The sequence below is a fragment of the Stegostoma tigrinum genome, chromosome 20, assembly GCF_030684315.1.
Source record: "Stegostoma tigrinum isolate sSteTig4 chromosome 20, sSteTig4.hap1, whole genome shotgun sequence".
NCBI lineage: Eukaryota > Metazoa > Chordata > Chondrichthyes > Orectolobiformes > Stegostomatidae > Stegostoma > Stegostoma tigrinum.
The window spans coordinates 26698985-26720289 of NC_081373.1; the positions used below are offsets into that span (position 1 = coordinate 26698985).

The 21305-nt window shown below is 37.9% G+C and overlaps 1 protein-coding gene across 3 annotated transcripts in view; it reads left to right on the plus strand.

Annotated features, from left to right (window-relative positions):
• The window catches only part of wdr11 (WD repeat domain 11), a 99116-nt gene that overhangs the window by 25579 nt on the left and 52232 nt on the right, over positions 1-21305 (plus strand). For all 3 annotated transcript variants that reach the window (XM_048551068.2, XM_048551070.2, XM_048551069.2), the window contains exons 5-12: positions 2288-2471; positions 4557-4722; positions 5421-5535; positions 7522-7720; positions 9998-10107; positions 13022-13198; positions 14023-14107; positions 19635-19741. In XM_048551068.2, coding sequence (XP_048407025.1) covers positions 2288-2471; positions 4557-4722; positions 5421-5535; positions 7522-7720; positions 9998-10107; positions 13022-13198; positions 14023-14107; positions 19635-19741 — 1143 coding nt within the window. The remainder of the gene's footprint in view (positions 1-2287; positions 2472-4556; positions 4723-5420; positions 5536-7521; positions 7721-9997; positions 10108-13021; positions 13199-14022; positions 14108-19634; positions 19742-21305) is intronic.

Here is a 21305-nt window from a genome sequence, read left to right on the forward strand (position 1 = left end):
TGTATTTGGATACAGCCCAGATAAATTGGAGGCAGAGGCTGTTAGGGAAATATAATGGATCCATTAATGAATGGTGCTGTTTCAAGTGTATGTTTCCTGTACAGCAACAATGAGTACACTTCAAAATCACATCATTGGCTGCAAAGTGCTTTAGAATGTCTAGCTCTTGTGAATGATGTCGTAGAAATTGAAGTATTGCTTTCAATCTGGGTACTTTACTACAATGAGAAAAGGAAGTGCAATTGATCGAGTGATGCATCTAAATTCAATTGTAGTCTTAAATGGCAATTGGATTATGAACTCAAAAAAGAAAATAACTGCGGAATATTGAAAGAATTGGTGGTGGTCCTAATTGGTTTGCTAGCTGCTCTTGGGGAGGTGATGGCCTAGTGGTATTATTGCTGGAATATTAATCCAGAGATCCAGACAGTGTAATGGGGACCCAGGCTCGAATCCCACCACAGCAGATGGTGGAATTTGAATTCAATAAAATATCTGGAATTAAGAATCTTAACGATGACCATGGATCCATAGTGGATTATCAGAAAAACCTATCTGGTTCACTAATGTCCTTTAGGGAAGGAGACTGCCACCCTTACCTGGTCTGGCCTACATGTGACCCCAGACCCACAGCAATGTGGTTGACTCTCAACAACCCTCTGGGCAGTTAGAGATGGCCAATAAATGCTGTCTGGCCAGTGACCCCCCAATCCTCTGAATTAATAAAGGGGTTTTCAACATTCTGTTATCTTATAATTAGAAGGGCAGACTTGAGTTGCTGTTCTGCATAAAAACAGGTGTTTTGTGGCATTTTTAGATTCAAACTATCAGAGCGCATGTATTGGGAGATCATCTTTTTGTAGAAGAAACTTTCCAGTGGTGACACTGTAAAAAGAGAAAAAGAAACAAATATGTGTTATTTTGTGCTTTTCTCAAACTCAATGTCCCCAATACTGCAGGCAATGAAGTTTTGAAGAGCCACCATTGTAATATAGGGAAACAATATAGTGCATAGTGGCTATCTTACTGGACTAGCAATTGAGGAGTCTGGACTGCTTTAGTCCAGACTCGTTACAATACGAGTTCAAGTCTCACTTTGGAGGCTGGGAAATTTACTTTCACCTTGTCAAATAAAATATGAAAGGAAAAGGTGATATCAGTAATGGTGGACAGATTACTACAAAACCTATCTGTTTCATTCAAATCATTTCGGAAAGGAAATCTGCCACCCTTCTTTCACCTGGCCAATATTTGACATCTGACCCACATAAATGTTGTGAACTAGCTTACACTACCCTTGAATTGTAACTTGTTTACAATAACAACCACTTGGTTGTATTCAAGAAGGTGCCTTGTCTCCACTTTTACAAGAGCAATTAGGGATGCATAATAAATATTGACCTTGCCAAAATTGCCCATATCCAATTAGTAAAGAAAAGCATGTGAGATAATATATGCAGAACAAGTGCACATATCAGCAACAAACCAGATGAATTGTTCTTGTGATGTCAGTTGCAAAGGACATCAAGGAGAATGTCTCCGCTTCAAGAGTGTCATTGGGTCTTTTACATACACCAAAGAAGGTAGATGAGGTTTCAGTTTAACAACTCATTTGAAAGAAGCACATTTTGCAGTGCTACACTGAAAGGTCAGGATAGATTACTGGCTCATGTTTCTGGAAAGTGCAACGAACCCACAACATTCTGATTTAAAGGTGAGAATGTTATCATTGAGGCATTGCTGACACCTAAATCGGAGCTTTTAGCGAATAACACTTCCTAGCCACTGTTTTTAAATTGATTTAAGAATCTGCACGCAGATTTTTTATTGTAAACCTTTCTTGTTTGTAAGCTGTATGCCAGAATATTGGAACATTTTTATTTTATCTGCTGTGTTCAGTCTTGAACATTCTGTTGTGACGATGGCCCACTGTGTTTGGACTTCCAAGTTGTTGTGATTTAGGAAATAGCACACAAGACAACTGTCACGTTTTTAACACATACTGTATTTATCTATTAGTAGGAAGGAATGAGTGAAGATGAAGTGTTTCTCTGCAGAGAAGAGAAATTAACTGGGAGATTGCCAGGGGCATTTTTATGTTGATATCCTAGCTGCCTAGAAAATGAATTATTTTTAGTAAAATATATTGCATTACAATTCAAGGGAAAGCGTAATTGTTATTGGACAAGTTTTGTTTTTATCATTTAGTCTTTTGTTTAAACAAAAGCTTTCCACAGAACTTTTTCTTCCCTACTGTAACGTATTCTACAATGTCTCCTATTTGTAGTGCTGACCAGTGAAGGAATAGTATTTGTCTGTGACTTTTCACCATCCAAAGCTCCTAGCAGTTCGGGAAAGAAAGTTTATATATCGAGTCCACACTCAAGCCCTGTCCATGCAAAACCAGCAGCCACTAGTGCCAAGAAAGCCTTAAACAAAGTGAAGATTCTCATCAGTAATGAAAAGCCCAAGTAAGTTATATTTTAAGATGAAATGTTTTATTTTATAAGCTCTATTTGTATTTTAACCTATAGTTGAGACAACATTTCTTCATTATAAATTTCCCTCCTTGCCCACAAACTAATGTTTTACTGTTATTTCCCTGCTCTGATATCACTTATATTGATGAACTTAGCATTGACAAAATTAATTATCTTTCCATTTAGTCTTTAAGTTTAATATTCAATTATAATTAACAATGTGGAAAGTATACGATATATCTTTTTAAAATGCATGTATTGAAAGTAGAAAAAGAACAAAAGTTTTCAATTATAATATTTTAACATTCATGTTTTTTTCATGGCTGTGTTTTTCTTCCAATAGGATTGAGTTTTGATTTTTTTTTTAACATAAGTTTCCTATTTGCGACTAGGCCTAAACGATCAGGACAGAATATTGATGCTACTTACATATTAACTTTAATCTTTTCCAACAGTGTTCCCTCCACTTTTAAGAGGTTTGCTGTTTTTACCATGGAAGCAAAGCAGTAAAAGTAAAAGTGATTCTTTAATGCCCTACTAAATGCTAGTATGGTAAATGATGGTAATACTGGACTAGTCAGATTCCAGAGTGAAACTTACCTTAATAGATCATAGCAAGTAATTACAAAAATTAAAGATATGAGCAGCTTCACATGAGGCTGCTAATGTTCTTTTACACACATACAAATTTATTGCACAAAATAAAATAAATAAACACAGCTATTTGTGTATGACAGTTTGGAAAAATCTTAAAACCAAAAACATAGTTTTCAATTGTGTTCATACCATATTCTTAACTGAAACTCGGTGTTAGACAAATGTCACTCCCGTCTAATCTCCTTAGTTTCTGACTTAATTGACTTCCTTCAGTTCTCCTGTTCTGAGGAAGGATCGCTGGACCCAAAGCATTCATGCTGTTTTTTCCTTCACAAATGCTGCCAGACCTGCTGAGCTTTTCCAACAACTTTGTTTTTTTTGTTCTCTTCAGTCCTTCTGTTTGGCTACTGAAACAGTTTTTTAATTTACTTTTTTCCAGTTTTACAGATTTGTTCGATTTTTTGTTTTTTTTTCCAGGTATAACAACTTGAAATCTTCTTTCGAAACCCTCACAGCTTGAAGACGTTGCAACCTTAAAACCCTTCTGCTAGGGTGAAACCTATTCTCCTGATTCTTCTGAATTGAACACAAAGCTAAATTAGTGATTTCTGATCTGCTTTTTCAGTGTGTCTTAAACCTATCAGTATAAACATTACATCTATTAACATGACAGGCATTCTGTCAAGCATTTCACCAAATCATGTTTTCTTGGAAATATTATATTTTGATCACTGTTGCAATTGTTGATAATATCTTATACACCTTTACCACAACAGTAGATATTTTATTGTTTTAAGAATTTTGCAAGTATATTGCCAAATATTACAATAGGAAATGAAAATAAATTGAAACTGTAATGTTTTTCGTGCTCTTATGGAAGGGTAGTTTGCTTGGTATTTGGATTGATTATTTAAGTCTCACCATTATTAAAGACCACATCTATTAGGAATAGGCAACAGATACCGGCCAATAGCGCTCCCATCTCATTAAAAAAATTAAAAAGAAGGCATGCATTTCAATGGCAGAAGCTTTGAAGTCTTGTTTCAGTTGTAATGCAAGTAGAAGTCACAGCCAGCTTGCTCCGCAAACAGCAATGAGGTAAATGATCAGATAACTATTTTAATCATGATAGTTCTGAGATTTTTTTTCAGGAGAGCTTCCTTGCTCTTCATTGAATAATACCATTGGATTTTTGTATTTACAAGAGAGGAAAGATTAATCTATTTTTCACCATTTCAACTGAAAGGCCCTTCTAACAATAATAGTTCTTCAATATTGAACTGAATTATCACCGTCGATGGTCCAGAAGTTGGATTTTCTGGCTTCATTTGGAATACTATGTATAATTAAGAGGTGCTGCCGATTGCAGAATGGGAGGTTATTTGAGAAGAATGCACCTTTCTTTACTTTACAACATATATTAATGAGTACAAAGTTTATGTTATCATTCTATATTATTGTTTACTTGATTTATTTCAGTGCCGAGTCTGTAACCTTGAATGACTGCCTGCAGTTATCCTATCTACCATCTAAGAGAAACCACATGCTGCTGCTGTATCCCAGAGAAATCCTGATCCTTGACTTGGAAGTAAACCAAACAGTAGGCATAGTTGCTATTGAACGAACAGGAGCTCCATTTCTTCAGGTACTTAATTCTAGCAAGAGGCAATCTTGCACTGATATTAATGCATTCAGAGTAACTATAGAAAGATTTAACCACTAAAATTGTGGAGTTTGTTTTTTTATGATATTAAGAATTAAATTGGAATTGTGCATATATCTTATATTGAAATCTACTGGTTAAAAAGGAAACAGAGCTTCTATTTCTGGATGATAATAATACATATGTTCAGTTTCTAAATCCTCCCTTATGTAATTGAAAAATCCAGACTGCAATGAGAATGTGATCGCTGTATGGTGGCAATATTTTTAGAATATAAAAGATAGAATACTGGTTAAGCTTTCTGATTGCCTTTTTGAGGTTGAGTTGAACTTTGTGGCCTTTGAGAATATGCCTGCCTTTATTCAAGGCACCCTGTCAATGTAGTCGCAGTTTCAGTAGGTATAATGTGAGCACCTGTAACAATACCATCTGGCTGTTTTTTATTAATGTACATTGCAGCAGAGATGATGGCAAATATGTGATGTAAATGAAATCACTATTTTTGGTTATGTTGTTGAGCATCAGATTACTGAAAATTATTGTTTTTCCTGTAATATTTTCATTTGATGTGCAGTTTTTATGAAATTTCAGTTCATAACCAGTTACTGTTTTCTCATTTATAAGCAGCACTACTCGGAGAAACAGATGTTTTCAAACTGTTTACTGTTTCTCGGTCCTAGGTCATTCCTTGCCGCCAGCGGGATGCTTTATTCTGTCTTCATGAAAATGGCTGTATTACACTGAGGATCCATCGAACGAATTCAAATTCATTGGCTCTTTCTGGTGAAGAGCAGGGTGAGCCTGTGTGTCTATCAGAAAGTAACTAAATAACACATTGCAAATTATCTCTGCGGTAGTTAATCCTGATTAACATCACTATCAATATGGTGGGTACGTTGATCTTAATCAGAATTTATAACTGAATATAACACGCGAATTTAGAGGATCTGTTGTGGTGCAGTGGAGATATCCCAGCCTCTGGCCGAAAGGTACGGGAGTTTAATCTGCCCTGAAGGTATGCCATAACACGGTCAAACAGGGTGATTAAAAATAATTATAACACAAATTATAAAGGAAAAATATGCAAATATATCATGTTGTGACTCCCTATCCAGATCACGAAAGAGGGATGGCATATGTTTTCTTTGTTTCTTTCTCTTTTATTTTTCTTCCTATCTTGGTACCTCACTGCTTTGGCTTTTCTTATACTTATGAAGAATTTCTGTCTTTGCCTATTCTTTGAGGGCTCCCAAATCTTTTAATTATTCTATTTTCAGGGATGGATTTGGATGGATTATTAACTCCTCTTAAATAAATCACTCCCCTGCAATAATTTCCTGATATATGTTTTATACTAACAATAAAAAAGTCTCTAATGTAAAACATTATATGCAACATGAATCTTAAAATTCCACTTATGATATTCAGAAGTCATAATTCTCTGCGTAATATTCATTTTCTTTCAAATGTTTAAAAAGTATTAGTTCCATTTATGCTACAATTTCAAGTTGTACATATGATCCAAGGTATAAAGTGAAACTAAGTCACATTTACTTCCATTTTTAAAGCAGATAAGCTTAAGTCAATTAGTGCAATCTGATTCTCAAAGGGAGTTAAATAATGAAGAGGTTTTATAAGCATATATGGGCCAAAGCTGAACAAAGTTATCTTGTAATTGGGAAGTATCAAATTGAAGCTTTCTGATTTGAAATTTTGGAACATGATCTGTGAAAATGAATTCATGAGATTACAGAATTTGCATATATACTTAGCAGAGTCAGTAGATTGGTAATAAATGCAGTTCAGTTTAAGTAGTATACTTCTGGAAATGAGCAGAATGACAGGCCCCTTAAACGTTTCTCATTCCAGATTTGTTTGTTCAGGAGCTTACATAAGGCAATAAGGAAAATGCCTAAAAGTGCAATAGATAGATTAATAAAGTTGTGTTGTGCTTTCAGAGCTGCCTTGGGATGTTTTTCAACATTAAAGGAACAATATAAATTCAAATTGTTGTTGCAGTAGCTGGAAAAGGCTGTGAAAAAGCAAATTGAATTTTTGTTTTAGGAGCACTGAATAAAAAGATTTTAAAAAATTCGCACATCACAGTGATGGGCCACAGATGGAACATTGTTTCTGAAGAAGGGTCCCAATCTAAAACGTCAACTTTCCTGCTCCTCTGATGCTACCTGGCCTGCTGTGCTCCCCCAGCTCCACACTGTGTTATTTCTGACTCCAGCATTGGCAGTTGTTACTATCTCCCAGATGGAACATTGTATTTAGTTTTGCACAGAAACGATACTGAGTCTTGGAAAGGATATCACGAAGACTCTTTTGAATGATATTGCAAATGATCACTTACAGTTATTAAGAGAGACTTGAAAAAATTGTGTCATGAAACCGAGCTGGTCATGGGGAATATAACAGGCATAAATTATACAAGGATTTGAGGTGATAAATAATTAATGATTACCGCTGAACATCTCATTGGAGCTATCCTGAATAGCAAAAATATAGGAGAAGCAGGACTAATTTATGGATGTGAAAGGACTAAGGAGTAGATCAGCAGGCTCCAATTAAAACAGCCTCGATACTAATCAACTTGAAATCTTTAGGTTGTTTTTTTTATGTTCATTCTCGTTTATGTACATACGTCCTCAGTACAACCCAAATTATATATTAATTTTGCAACAAGGAGACAAGTTGCAAACCGATTGGACATAATTATTGTGTTTACAGAGGATTTTCTTTAATTTGAAATAATATTTTTCTTAATGTTTTCAGATCCGGATCAGCCTGTTCAGGAACTCACCTATGATCTACGTTGTCAGTGTGATGCAATCAGAGTCACTAAGACAGTTCGCCCTTTTAACATGGTGTGCTGTCCTATTAATGAAAATTCTGCTGCTTTAATTATCAGTGATGGCAGAGTCATGTTATGGGAGTTGAAAACAAACTTACTGCGGTCAAAGCCTAATTGCAGGTACTTTTGTCCACCCTTTCCTTGAGAAATATAGCCAACAGTATCCAAACATAATACATTTCAATATGTAAATAAATTGAATAATTATGTACTATGAATAAATATTAATCATTTCAAAATTACAATGTAATTTCTCACCAATTCAGTATTGAACAATTCAACTGCAGAAAAAAAAACAATTTAGCCTCTCGTGTGTCCATCACTGTTGGGTTCACATTCGGTCTGTTGTCCTTGAAGCCATCAATAATTCTCATAATGGTTGTCTAATTTCCGCTTAAATGTTTTGATTGACCGTGTTTCAGTGGCCACTTCTGATAATCCTCTAATTTAACTTGTATTCTTTGAGTTGTAGGCTACGTGTTAAAACTGATGAGTGCAGTCACATCAATTCTACAAATTTGATAATTGAGCAATTTACTCTCAACAGATTGCCTTTGTGATTGATGGTACAAATGCTCAGATTATAAATGCAGGAGGGAAAACCGTTTTGAAAATGCAAAGGTCATATTGAGCTTTTAAATAGTTCTTGAATGTTGATATGTTTTCAAATTAATATTTATTTTCATGATTTGTTCATTGTAAAATGTAATGTTTGGAGAATAGAATATTTTTACTTGTGCCAGAAACAAGATAGGTAACACTTTTAGAAATAGAGTGTGGCTCCCTCTCATTAATTTAGTGTCAACAATGCAGTTTAATGCCAATCTGGAAAAAAAAATTATTCTCTTTGCTTCTCTGAGGCTGCTATGGTATTGGATGTATAATTGCCATAGATGATGTAAGTTTCGTTCAAGCCATAATGCATATCTGCTAACATTCTTTTTGGCTGATTTGGTCCTGTAAAATCCACCAAATTTTCTGTCCTCTGAGTATTAACTGCACTTCCCTTATAGCTTTGGCAGACTGCCTCAAGGGTATGTGCATCATGTGCTGCACAGCAAATGTTGTTTATTAACACTGAACATTGTACAGTTGTGAGAGGACTATCACAGCGAGCATAAAGTGCAGACTTATTGAATAAATCTAGACTTAATTAGAATTTGTCACAGAGGTAAAATGAGTATTCAACTCCAAAACATCTCCATTCTTTATTGTTTGGACCCCCAATCAAGCTTAAAATAACTGATGATGAGGGAGTACATATATTTGCTGCGTACAGATGAAGCTCAGATACCAATATCCAAAGATTTGATCATTCTATGTAATTATTATATTAGTGTGAGCTAGACACAGTAAGACGTAGCTTGGTCCATTTGATAGCATTCTGTCAAATTGTCGGTTCTCTTTCAGCCTATTCCTATATCTGTACCTCCTAGTTCATGAGTGCATGGTTTGGGAAGAATTGCTCAATGACTACTGCTAGTGGGCTGTACTGTTGGAATGAAGTCGGTTTAATGAGGTGAATTGAGAAGTATGCCTTTGTCTGATACTTAAAGTGGAGGTTGAAAGTCCTTTTTCACTATTCAACGAAGAGCAGGCATTTCTCCTGGTTTCCTGGCTAACTTTCTCCCCTGGACTAAATTCAGAAACAAAATTGCTTTTTTGATTTGATTGCACTTTAGGTTTTTTTTATTGTATGTGGAGTGTTTTGAGGATTAAATGCTTTATTAGAAGCAATTATTTCAAAGTACAGTTATTGAGGACAATATGACAATTTTGTAGGAAGATTGGTGGTACTTTGGCCTTCATTACAAGGGGATTGGAGGCCAAGAAATCGGAAACTTTACACGATTGTGCAAGGCTTTGATGAGATCACAGTTAGAATATTGTGTGCAGTTTTGGTCTCTAAGAAACAATGAACTTACATTGCATGCAGCACAGCAAAGGTTTGCTAGATTGGTACCTGAATGAGATGTGGGTATCAGGCTGTATAAATTTGTCCTGCATTCCCTGGAGTTTAGAAAATTGGAGGTGTTCTTCTTAGTGTAAGGGGCATGTCCTTTGGGTTTTAAATACTGGGATGCTTCTTCACTCAGTGGCTTGTGAGGAATTCTCTCTCAAAGTGTTTTGGATATTGCATTATTGGAAACTCAGGGAGCGGTTTTCAGTCTCTTCAGAATCAAATGCTGTGGACAGCAGGCAGGATCAGGATATGAATGAATTGAATGGTAGAACAGGTTCAAGGGGCTGTGTGTTCAGCTTCTGCCCTCTTATATTTTTTGAATTTTTTTTTAATTTAGTCAACTGGCATATCACAAATATACAATGGCTAAACATTTTGTAGTGATTTTTGATTTATTGTTTGAGTTATTTGTTTCTGTTTTCTGTTTATAACAGTTACTTAGGTTCTACAGTCTCTCCTTTATATTGTCCAGTTTCATTTTGTGGAATTCCAATGGGTACCCAAAAAAAGAAGCTTCCAGATCTCTCCTTGGATAACATGATAGGTAACAATATAAACTTTTAGTCTACTTTTATCTCAGAATGCACACACTGATTTGGACTTTTCTATAAATTCATGTACAGATGTTAGACTTTTGCATTTAGTGATAAAAGATGGAAAGAAGGTTGTAAGAAACACTCTTCTATTCCTCCAAATTAGAGGTGTAATGTAAGAATCCACTTCACTGAAACCATTTCTTTTCTGTTTCATTCTTTCTTGAGCCTGTCTCTTTACTATTATTTGTTCTGTAAAAGTGTCTACACTCAAATGGGAAAGGAAGGGTTACTGAATTGGCATTAGTTGTAGGTTTTCCAGCAAGTAACTTCAAGTATCATTTTGACCATGTGCTTGATAGTTTGACGCTTCTGCTAATCTCTGATTTTCTCTGGAGCTATATGTTGCAAAACTCAGGTTGGCAGAGCATTTGCTAATTAAGTCCAACAAAGTGACTGTCACTTGCTCAAGATTGCCACTAATATTTATATTATAGAACTATTGAGACCTGTACTGAAAGTAGCTGTGTCTTCCACTTCTACTTTAAAATGCATTTTCATGTAGTGATTGGTCATTTCAGACATTTATATATGGATTGTATACGTAACATTCAGTTGCCCCTTCTTCCATAGTGTCAAAAAGTGCATTTAGAGAGTCCTGCTGGACTTTACAGTTTCTTTGACCACCTTCTATAGAATGGTTTTGAAGGAGAATTATTTAAGAAGTTACTTTCACCGTTAACTGTTAGTCACCAGAGCCCACTCTCCAACAAAGTAGCACTGCTCTCGGCTAATTTAACAACTGTTTGCTTTATGTTTCTATTCTTGTGGATTGTCCTGATGAGTGCAAGACAAAAAGCTTCAACAAAATGTCCCTTTTTTCAGCAATATTCAAGTTCTCTACTACCAATTGGCTATTAAAGAAAATAAGGTTAGAATGAAGTGGGATGCTTAGAGGTCATTTTGTTCAGATCAAGCAAGGCCATATGGATGCGTGAGCACCATCTGGTTGACAACGCATGCATAATTGCACAAGCCAAACAGAGACACGCCAGGGAATTCCTGGAGGCTTGGGATTCTAACCGGAACTCCATCAGCAAACACGTTGAATTAGATCCTGTGTACAAACTACTGAGGAACAGAACCAGAAGTGGTACCAAGCACTCCAATAAACTAAGGCATATAAATAACAAGTGGGACAGAACAGGAGGTGCACTGACAGTGTTACCTAGCAGGGTGACAAAATGTTTGCAACCAAGCCCACCGGTTTGGAGAGCATTTCTATAACCTCATCACAAAACGTACTGCAAATCTTCTCAAACTTTATTCATTACACCTCTTTGTTCCTCCTTTGCTAACCTTGAAACCTCAAGCTGTTGTTGTGTAGCTTGTGACTGTAAGGAAATGTTACATTTGATTCAGTTATTTACTTCTGTTAGAATCCTGAATTCCCCTCTGAGCAACCATCTTCCATTATAAAGATCCTTAAGTTTCTATAGGCTTTCCTGATAGTTCATAATATCTGCATGCGGCTTCAACATATTTATCTGATGCCACTGTTTCCGATGCCACAGTGCCTTCATAATTGAATTATAGCCAGAATTGTGAAGTTAGCTCAGTTGACTATCCAGCTGGATTGTGATGCAGAGTGATGCCAATAACGTTGGTTCAATTCCTGCACTGGCTGAGGTTGCTGTGAAGGACTCTCCTTCTCAACCTGTCCCTTGTTTGAGGTGCAGTAACCCTCAGATTAAATCACCATTAGGCATCTTTCTCTAATGAGAGAGCAGTCTTATGGTGTGGTAAGATTATGGCACTTAAAATATCTTTATCTTTACATTTATGATGACACTGAGGTAGAATATATAATGTAGCATAGTGCAGTATTCCAGTTATATATGACCAGCCTTTTGGCAAAGTGACTGACTAAAAATTGCCTGTAATTGCTCACATAATTCATTTTAGATAGAATGATTATGGGATTGATCAAAAAGAAATGCTTCTCCTCTAAATTTACTGAACTTGTGCCTTATTAATCTGTCATCATTTCTTAGCTCACATTTTGTTAACTAAAGAGAACAATGTACCAAATGTGTTACTAAAGATCACTAATGTTTTCTTTATTTCATAAAGTGTAAAACCACTTTGGTTACCTTTTAAGACAAGTAAATTCGAATTTCTGCTGTAGCTGTGTAGATTTTTATAGCTCCAAACCTAAATGATGTTAAGCAAATAGCTAATACTCTGCATGCTTGTATAAATTTAAACAGTGCCATACTTCCTTACTAACTTAATTCAGTGGCATTAACTGAGAGATTTCTGGGGTGAATAGAATGTTTCATATCCCTGCAGTGTAACTATTTAAAAACATAAAGCATGAGACAAGAAATGACCAATCAGCCCATCACATCGTTCCCTTCCGTGATCTGTGTTCAATCTACCTTTTCTTATGTTTTAGCTTTAAACAGCTCTTGAGGAAAAAAGTGAAACAGAAAAGCATGCAGCTTATCTTGCATCCTACATTCAGACCTGGCCAGTCATTTACCACAGATGATAACTATTGAGTCCCAAAGATGTTACCAATGTGCCAGTTACGTTTAGATAGCTTTATACTTGCACATGTTTTATAATAGACGACAAGACATGTGTGCCCACAAGCTTGCTCAATTGTTTTTAAACAGTCTGCAATTGTACCACTCTGATAAAGAAGTGGGAATAATAATATAAACCTTGAGAGCTCACTCATGGTTTCTAAATTCCTGGAGTGTGACCATATCAAGATCAAACTGGTTACGGTTCATTGGATTATCTCAGTCTACATTTCTCCTGATAATCTTCAGTCCTGTTGAGTCATGTTGTGCAGGATTTAGATGACTTGTTTTGATGTAGCATATGTTTTATCCTTCCAATTTTTTTTAAAAACAGGGCAAAGTATGTCAGTAGGTGAAGAACAACCTAATGTTCCGTACCAACAGGAGGTTCAACTGAAGTTCCTGCTGACTGGCTTGTTGTCAGGTCTCCCACTGCCACCTTTTGTCATACGAATGTGTCCACCACTTACTACCAAGAACATAAAGAACTATCAACCTTTGTTGGCTGTGGGTGAGCACGTCTGTGGGGTTTAAGAAGTTATTAAGATTAAATAGCAATTTCTGTTCAAATAAAAGGTAATGGGTCCATTTACAGGAATGCAGGATTTCCTGTTTTTCGTGAATCTCACTCCTGTAATTTTGTAAAAACAAAGTTTGGATCCGTTTTTATTATTTCATGAGGTTTACATATTTCATTGTAATTTTGTTGAGCCACAATCCTAACATGTTGTCCTTGAGGTCTCTATTATTACACAAAAGTGAGATCATTATTCACATATGGCTCTTGACAGAGAATACCTGCACGCCATTGAACTGTGAAGATGATCATGCTGATGCTATTCCTGCCAACTGCCTGCAAGTTTGAACTTAAGGCAGCGGTTGCTGAGTGGCAAACAGCAGCGGCAATTCAATACTAACCAAGGGAGTTCTGAAGCTAATTGTAACACTCCTCTACTGTCCCAGTCAAGATCAATGAATGTAACAGAGACTAGATATCAAACTGGAAGTTATTAACTTAGAAGGTCTCAGGTTTAATATGATGTTGCTCATCTAGGCACAAGGTAACCTTGCTGAGTCATTGAAAAAGTCCTATGGCTTAGTAGTTCAACGTTATGGAATTGAATTTAATCACGGTGCACATGATTGTAACGAAGTATCGACCTTCAGTGGGTATCACTAGGTGATACTTTGAGTCACATGACCCATCATTTTACCTCTGATCAGTTAGTTGACAACAGAATTTTATTTGAAATTAATATTGTTAAAGTTGTTGTTTAACTGTTAGCTGCATAAAAAAAGCATGTTCTTCATTTGGTTAATCAACATGTATTTCAGGTACTAGCAATGGATCTGTGTTGGTTTATCATCTCACTAGTGGATTGATACACAAGGAATTAAGTATTCATTCCTGCGAAGTCAAGTAAGATTTTTAGTGTGCAAATTCCTTGCATTGAGTTTTCTAAAGTAGTGCAAAGAAATGCTAAAATTAACATCAGTATGAATAAAATGTATTAGATTTCAAAATAGTTAGCATAAAAAAGCAAAATCAACTCCCTATTTTAAAAGATGACCCTGTTTTCATTCCTTGAAGTTTCAACATTGTTCTGTATTCCCAGATTTTCAAATGAACATCTGTCTAGTTCGTGAGAGATAGTAGGAACTGTAAATGCTAGAGAATCTGAGACAACAAGATGTCGAGCTGGATGAACACAGCAGGCCAAGCAGCATCAGAGGAGCAGGAAGGCTGACGTTTTGAGCCTAGACCCTTCTTCAGAAATGGCGGAGGGGAAGGGGTTTCTGAAATAAAGGGAGAGAGGGGGAGGTGGATAGAAGATAGATAGAGGAGAAGAATGAGCAGCTAATGTGGTATACTGCACCCGCTGTTCCCGTTGTGGCCTCCTCTACATCGGGTAAGAGGCTTGGGGACTGTGTCGCAGAACATCTACGTTTGGTTCGCACTAAACAACTGCACCTCCCAGTCGCGAACCATTTCAACTCCCCCTCACATTCCGCAGACGACATGTCAATCTTGGGCCTCCTGCAGTGCCACAGCTATGCCACCCGAAGGTTGCAGGAACAGCAACTTATATTCCGTTTGGGAACCCTGCAGCCCAATGGTATCAATGTTGGACTTCACAAGCTTCAAAATCTCCCCTCCCACTACCACATCCCAAAACAAGCCAGCTCATCCCCGCCCCATTAACCTGTCCTTCCTCCCACCTCTCCCCTCCTCAAGCCCCACCCCCATCTCCTAACTACTAACCTTATTCCGCCCCTTGACCTGTGCATCCTCCCTGGACTGACCTACCTCCCCCCTACCTCCCCATCTACACTCACCTTTACTGGCTCCATCCCCGCCTCTTTGACATGTCTGTCTCCTTTCCATCTATCTTCTCCTCTATACATCTTCTATCTGCATCCCCCCTCTCCCTATTTTTTTCAGAATCCCCTTCCCCATTTCTGAAGAAGGCTCTAGGTCCTTGCTGCTCCTCTGATTCTGCCTGGCTTGCTGTGTTCATCCAGCTCTACACCTTGTCTCATCTGTCTAGTTTGTGCTTTGTTGCAAATACAACAGTGTGGCAGTGAATTCAGAGGGAATGTAGTAACATCTGTTTTCCAATTGCCACACCTATCTCTCCCACTCCCCATGGCCTTCCTCCCCTTTTCCAACATGCACATATGCCCATTACCACCAACCAGTCTCTTACATCTGTCAAAGTGCCTTCAGTACTTTGCATCTCAGAATAGTGCAATTAGTATCAAAGAGAAAGGTGTTTCAATGCCACCCCACTCCACTGCTGGCCACTTGAATTCTTGGCTTGGACTAGTCGGCACCATTTGCGTGCTGACCCAGAATTCTGCGTGGAGAACTCCACGGATAGCTTTTCTGGCCCTGATCAGAATGTCTGGCCTATAATGTCTGTAAGAGAGTTTATGTATTATTTTTAAAAGCACAGTAAGTCCTTTTCTAACTTTTTAATAAATGAATGGCCAATGAAGCTTTTCAATTATATAATCCAGTTTTTTCTTTAAACTACTTAACTAATCCATGTCATCATGACCTAAGTGTAAGTACGATAAACTATGAGAAAGGTTAAAGAACCTTGAGGTCTATAATTATTTTTAATTCTCGCATGTGATGTTGATGTCTCTGTCTGGCCAGCATTTATTTTACATCTGTAGTTGCCCTTGACAATGTGAAGATGAGCGATGTTCTTGAGCCACTGCTGTCCACTTGCCTGTAGGTAGACCCACAAAGCCATTAGGAAGGAAATTGCAGGATTTTCAGCCAACAATAGTGAAGGAACAGTGATATATTTCAAAGTCAGCATAGTGAATAAGTTGGAAGGGAACTTGGAGCTGGAGGTATTCCCATGTATCTGTCCTTTTGCTTCTAGATGGAAATGATCTTAGGTTTGGAGAGTACTGTTTAATTTGAATTTCTGCAGTGCATTTGTAGATAGTACACCCTGCTGCTACTCGGCATCAGTGGTGGAGGGAGTGGATGCTTGTGGATGCAGTGCTACTTAAACAGGCTGCTCTGCCCTGGATGGTGTCAAGTTTCTAGAATGTTATTGGAGCTGCAGCCATCCAGGCAAGTGGGGAGTAGCCCATCACACTTGCCTTTAAAGTTGGTGACAGGCTTTGGGGTGCTGGACAGGCCAGCCCTCTGGGAATAACGGATCACATCCCAGACCAGGTGGATGTTGTTGTGGATGCTCCAGCCTGGGATGGTGCCTCTACCACCACACTCTGCCTCCCACCTTCAATCCAGTTTTGTATCCAAGGTTCCCGTGTGATCTAACCTTACTAACCAGTCTACCATAAGGAACCTTGTCAAAGGCCGTGCTAAAGACCACATAGACCATTTCTTTCTTCCTGCCTTCATATATCTTCTTAGTCACCTCTTCAAAAAAACTCAAACAAATTTGTGAGATATGATTACACAAAGTCTCACTGACTATACCTAATTACTCCTTGCCTTTCCAAATGCATGTAAATCTTGTTTATCAGAATCCTCTCAAACAACTTACCCACCAGTAACATTAGGCTCACTGGCCTGTAATTCCCTGGCTTTTCCTTGCAGCCGTTCTTAAATAACAGCACAACATTGGCCACCCTCCAATCTTCTGACACCTCGTGTGGCTGTCAATGATACAAATATCTCTGCTCGGGCCCGCTGCAATTTCTTCCGTAGCTTCCCACAGTCTCTTGGGATACATTTGGTCAAGTCCCAGGGATTTATCTACCTTTATGTATTTTAAGACTTCCAGCACCACCACCTTAATGTGGACTGTACTCAAGACAGCACTGTTTATTTCCCTAACTTCCACGTCTTTCTCCATGGTAAATACTGATGCAACGTATTCAGTTAGGATCTCACCGTCTCCTGTGATTGCAAAAATAGATGGCCTTGTTGATCTTTAAGGGATCCTATTCTCTCCTTAGTCGCTCTTTTGCCCTTAATATACTATGCCCCCTTTTCGCCCTCCTTATTTCCTTCTTAAGTGTACTTCTATAGAACACACCTCAAAGCATGGAGCAGTACCACCAATGCTGCCTGCACATGATCCTATGAATCTGCTGGGAAGAAAGATGCACCAACACCAGCATCTTTGACTAGGCCAATATCTGCAGCATAAAGGCACTGATCACTTTTAAATAGCTACAATGGACTGGGCATGTCATCCACATGACCAACACAAGACTCCCTAAGTAGGTGCTCTACTCCCAGCTTCAAAGTGCCAGACAGGCCCCAGGTGGACTGAGAAAGCACTTCAGAGAATCTCTCAAGGCCTCACAGGCAAAGTGCAGCATTCTCACAGACATCTCAGAATCACAAGCCCAAGACCCTCCAAAGTTGAGGAGGAGCATCCAAGAAGGCGTTGAGCACCGCAAGACTTGTCATCAGGAAAAAATGAAAGCCAGATGAAAACCGAGAAAAGAAAGCACACTGCCACGCCAATGCTCTGCCCATCCATTGCTGTGCCAAGTATAACAGAGCCTCGGTAGCCATATTGGCCTGTAGAGCCACCTACAGACTCTCCCTGAGAGCAGAAGAGAGTCATCCTCGTCTCTGAGGGACCACTGATGATGATGATGACGACGACGATGACGATGACAACGACGACTCCTACACCACTATCCTCCTGAAGGAATTCACTTGATCCCAGCTGTCTGTACATGACATATATCTTCTCCTTTTTCTTGACCAAAGTCTTAATATTTTGAGTCATCCAATATTCCCTATTCCTGCCAGCCTTGCCTTCACACTAACAGGAACATGCTGTCCCCGAACTCTCATGATCTTGCTTTTGAAAGCCTCCCACTTGCTAGATGGTCCTTTACCATTGAATAGCCTCCCCCCATCAATTTTTAAAAGTTCCTGTTTGATACTGCCAAAATTGGCCTTGCCCCAATTTAACTTGTAGACCAGACCTATCCTTTTCCATAACACTTTTAAAACTAATAGAGGTACGGTCACTGGTCCCAAAATGCTGACCCACTAACACCTCAGTCATAAGCCCAGCCTTATTTCTCAAGAGGAGGTTAAATTTTGTCCCTGCTGTTGTAGGGCCATCTAGATATGAATTGAGAAAAATTTCTTATCACACATAAGAAATTTCGCCCCATCCAAACCCTTAACACTATGTTTGGAAAGTTAAAATCCCCTATTACAACTTACAGCTATCTGCAATCTCCTTACATATTTGCTCCTCAATTTACCCCTGACTACTGGGGGCCATATAGCAAAATCCCATCAAAGTGATCAGCCCTTTTTATTTTTCAGTCATTTTTTTTGACACTTCAGTTTTGTGCTGCTCCTGGTGTGTGACCTTCAGCATTTGCCAGAAAAATTAGGTTTAAGGGGAATCTCTTCAAGGATTATAACGTACGAAACTGCATTGATTAAGTGAATGTGGTCTTTTAATTCAAGCTATTAGGCCATTAGCACCAGAAGAAATTGATCTAAATGAATTAAAAGTGGATTTTAAGTGGTCAACTGATTTTCTATAATGATGCTCATGACAGTTTGGGATATGAAACTGCTAATCCCTTGTTTTCCTTGAGGATATTTCTTTTGAGAAAGCATAGAAATAAATAATTTGGTCACTTAGAGATGTTTGATTTCTCTCCTAGTTATCCCACCAGCCTTTAATTAGTGGTTTTTCTTTTCCAGTGATTCACCGTTGAAAGGATTCTCCCTCACTTTTAAAAATCTTTACAAACATCAAATTAAAGATTGAGGCAGATGCATTTGAAACAGAAATATCAGTTTAAAAATGTTATATATAAACTTGTAGATATCATTATAATGGAAAGAATTGATTTTGCACCAAAATAAGGGCAGTAGAGAGGTTGTTCTTCAGCTAAGACGTAATATGTGATCAAAAATGTAATTAGATGTCATTAACAAAGGTATAACTTTTACAGAGGTTTTTTAAACAGCAATATTCAGTGTAAAAGAAAAGCTCATTTCGGATCAGTGATTTGTTTAGAGATGATATTCTGTGAAGACAAGTATACCATGTGGAAGAGCAAGAAATCACTAATGGTGTGATTTAGTTGTAGCAGTCAGTTCCACAGTAATTATAACAAAAACTGACCATTCTGCCAAATTTACAAATGCACAGCCTTGTTTTTACAGTTCAGCTAGCTGTAGTGTACACGTAAGCTACTTTTTTGGCAATTTGCTGGATATTGAGACTGCATTATGTAGTGCAATGGCCTCATTTGACAATGCTTCTGTTAAATGCCAAGAAATGTTACGCTACTTCTCAAAAACTGTAGATGTCATATAATAGGAGGTTGCTGTAATGAGTTACTAACTTCAGTATCATAAGTATAGCCAAGCTCACTACTGTGCTTCTAATGTTCCTTTCTTGACAGACTCAAGTCTGAGTTCAAGGTAACAGTTTAAATTTTAGTTTTTCATCTTTCTGTAGGGGCATTGAATGGGCAAGCCTAGCCAGCTTTCTTTCCTTTGCCACTTCAACACCAAACAACCTTGGTTTAGTGCGGAATGAGCTACAACTGGTTGATCTACCAACAGGTCAGGAGCACAAAATATACTAATTCTGTATAGCGTGCGGGCCTGAAATTTGTTAATGAGTGAACTGTTAATTGTTGAATCATGCATAGTCTCAACAAGCTCCGCAGTTCTACAGTATACAGCATTGAAGGATCTAGGTGTAGAAATGCCCTTTCTTAACTTGCTGTTATATAATCGGTTCCTTGTATTAAGAATTTTAGGCAAAGTTAGTCGAAGTTTCTCTTGAGTAATTTGAATTTACTCTTTTATGTTTAGTATGTCTATTCACAAAGTCTTCCTTGCTCAAAGAATTTAACATTATCGTGTTCTTAGTTGGAACCCAATGGCTGCTGACAAGTGTAAGGGGAGGAGAGTATTAGTAGCATGAATTTACATTTACTTATGTCAGGATTTAGCTGTTTGCAATCTGAAATGAAGTACCACTGGTTCCTTGATGGACGACAAGGTTATGGAATCATACAGGCGCTTGCTCGCTTGATGCATAGTCTGTCTCTCCCTCTCTCTCTATCTTTCTCTCTCTTTTTTTCTCTCTGTTTCTATCTCTCATTCTCTTTCTGTCTCTCGTTCTCCTCCTGTCTCTTTCTCTCCCTCTCTTCCCACGCCCCCAAATACCTCCACAGCATCTCTCTTGTCTCCAATATTCTCCTTTTCACTTCTGAATTTCCTCTTTCCCTTGAGTATTCTCTCATCTGTCCATCTTTTTATTCCTTCCTACACTTTTCCCACTTCTTGTCCTCCACATTTCCTCATGCTGTCTTCATCAGTTTGGTTCCAGTTATCATCACACACTTCATCTGTGCTTGCCTCATGTGCTTCAATGGCTTAACTCACTATCAGAAACACCATTGATTAGAGTTTCCAAAAGATTTGACTTTTATGTTTAAAGAATGATGTCAGTAGTTAGATCCAGAAAAATATGTATTTGTTTGTTATATTTAATTCCAACCCATTTTTGTTGTTGTGCGTTGTCTACAAACTTGAAGAGAAGAGCTGAAATAGTATTTTTTATGGTTTACTTTGTTCAGCCATGCCGGAGACTGCATAGAGTTATACAATATAGAAACAAATTCTTTTTTCCAACCAGTCCATGTGGACCATAATCCCAACTAGACTAGTCCCACCTGCCTGCGCTTTATCCGTATCTCTCCGAACACTTCATATTCACGTACTTATCCAAATATCTTTGAAACATTGTATCCACATAAACTGCATTCACATCCATCACTTCCAAACCACTCTCTGTGTAAAAGAAGTTGCCCCTCAAATCTTTTTTAAAATCTTTCTCCACCCACCTTAAAAATATGCCTCCAGCCTTGAAATCCCCTAGTCTGGGAAAAAAGAAAACCTACCGTTCAACTTATCTCTACCCCTCCTTATTTTATAAACTTCTATATGGTCACCTTTCAACCTCCTATGCTCTCATGAAAAATGTCCCAACCTATCCAGCCTGACCTTATAACTCAAATGCCCCATTTGCAGCATTATCCTGTTAAATCTCTTCTGAATCATCCTCAGTTTAATAATTTCCTCCCTTTAACTGTGCAACCAGAACTGGGTACAGTAA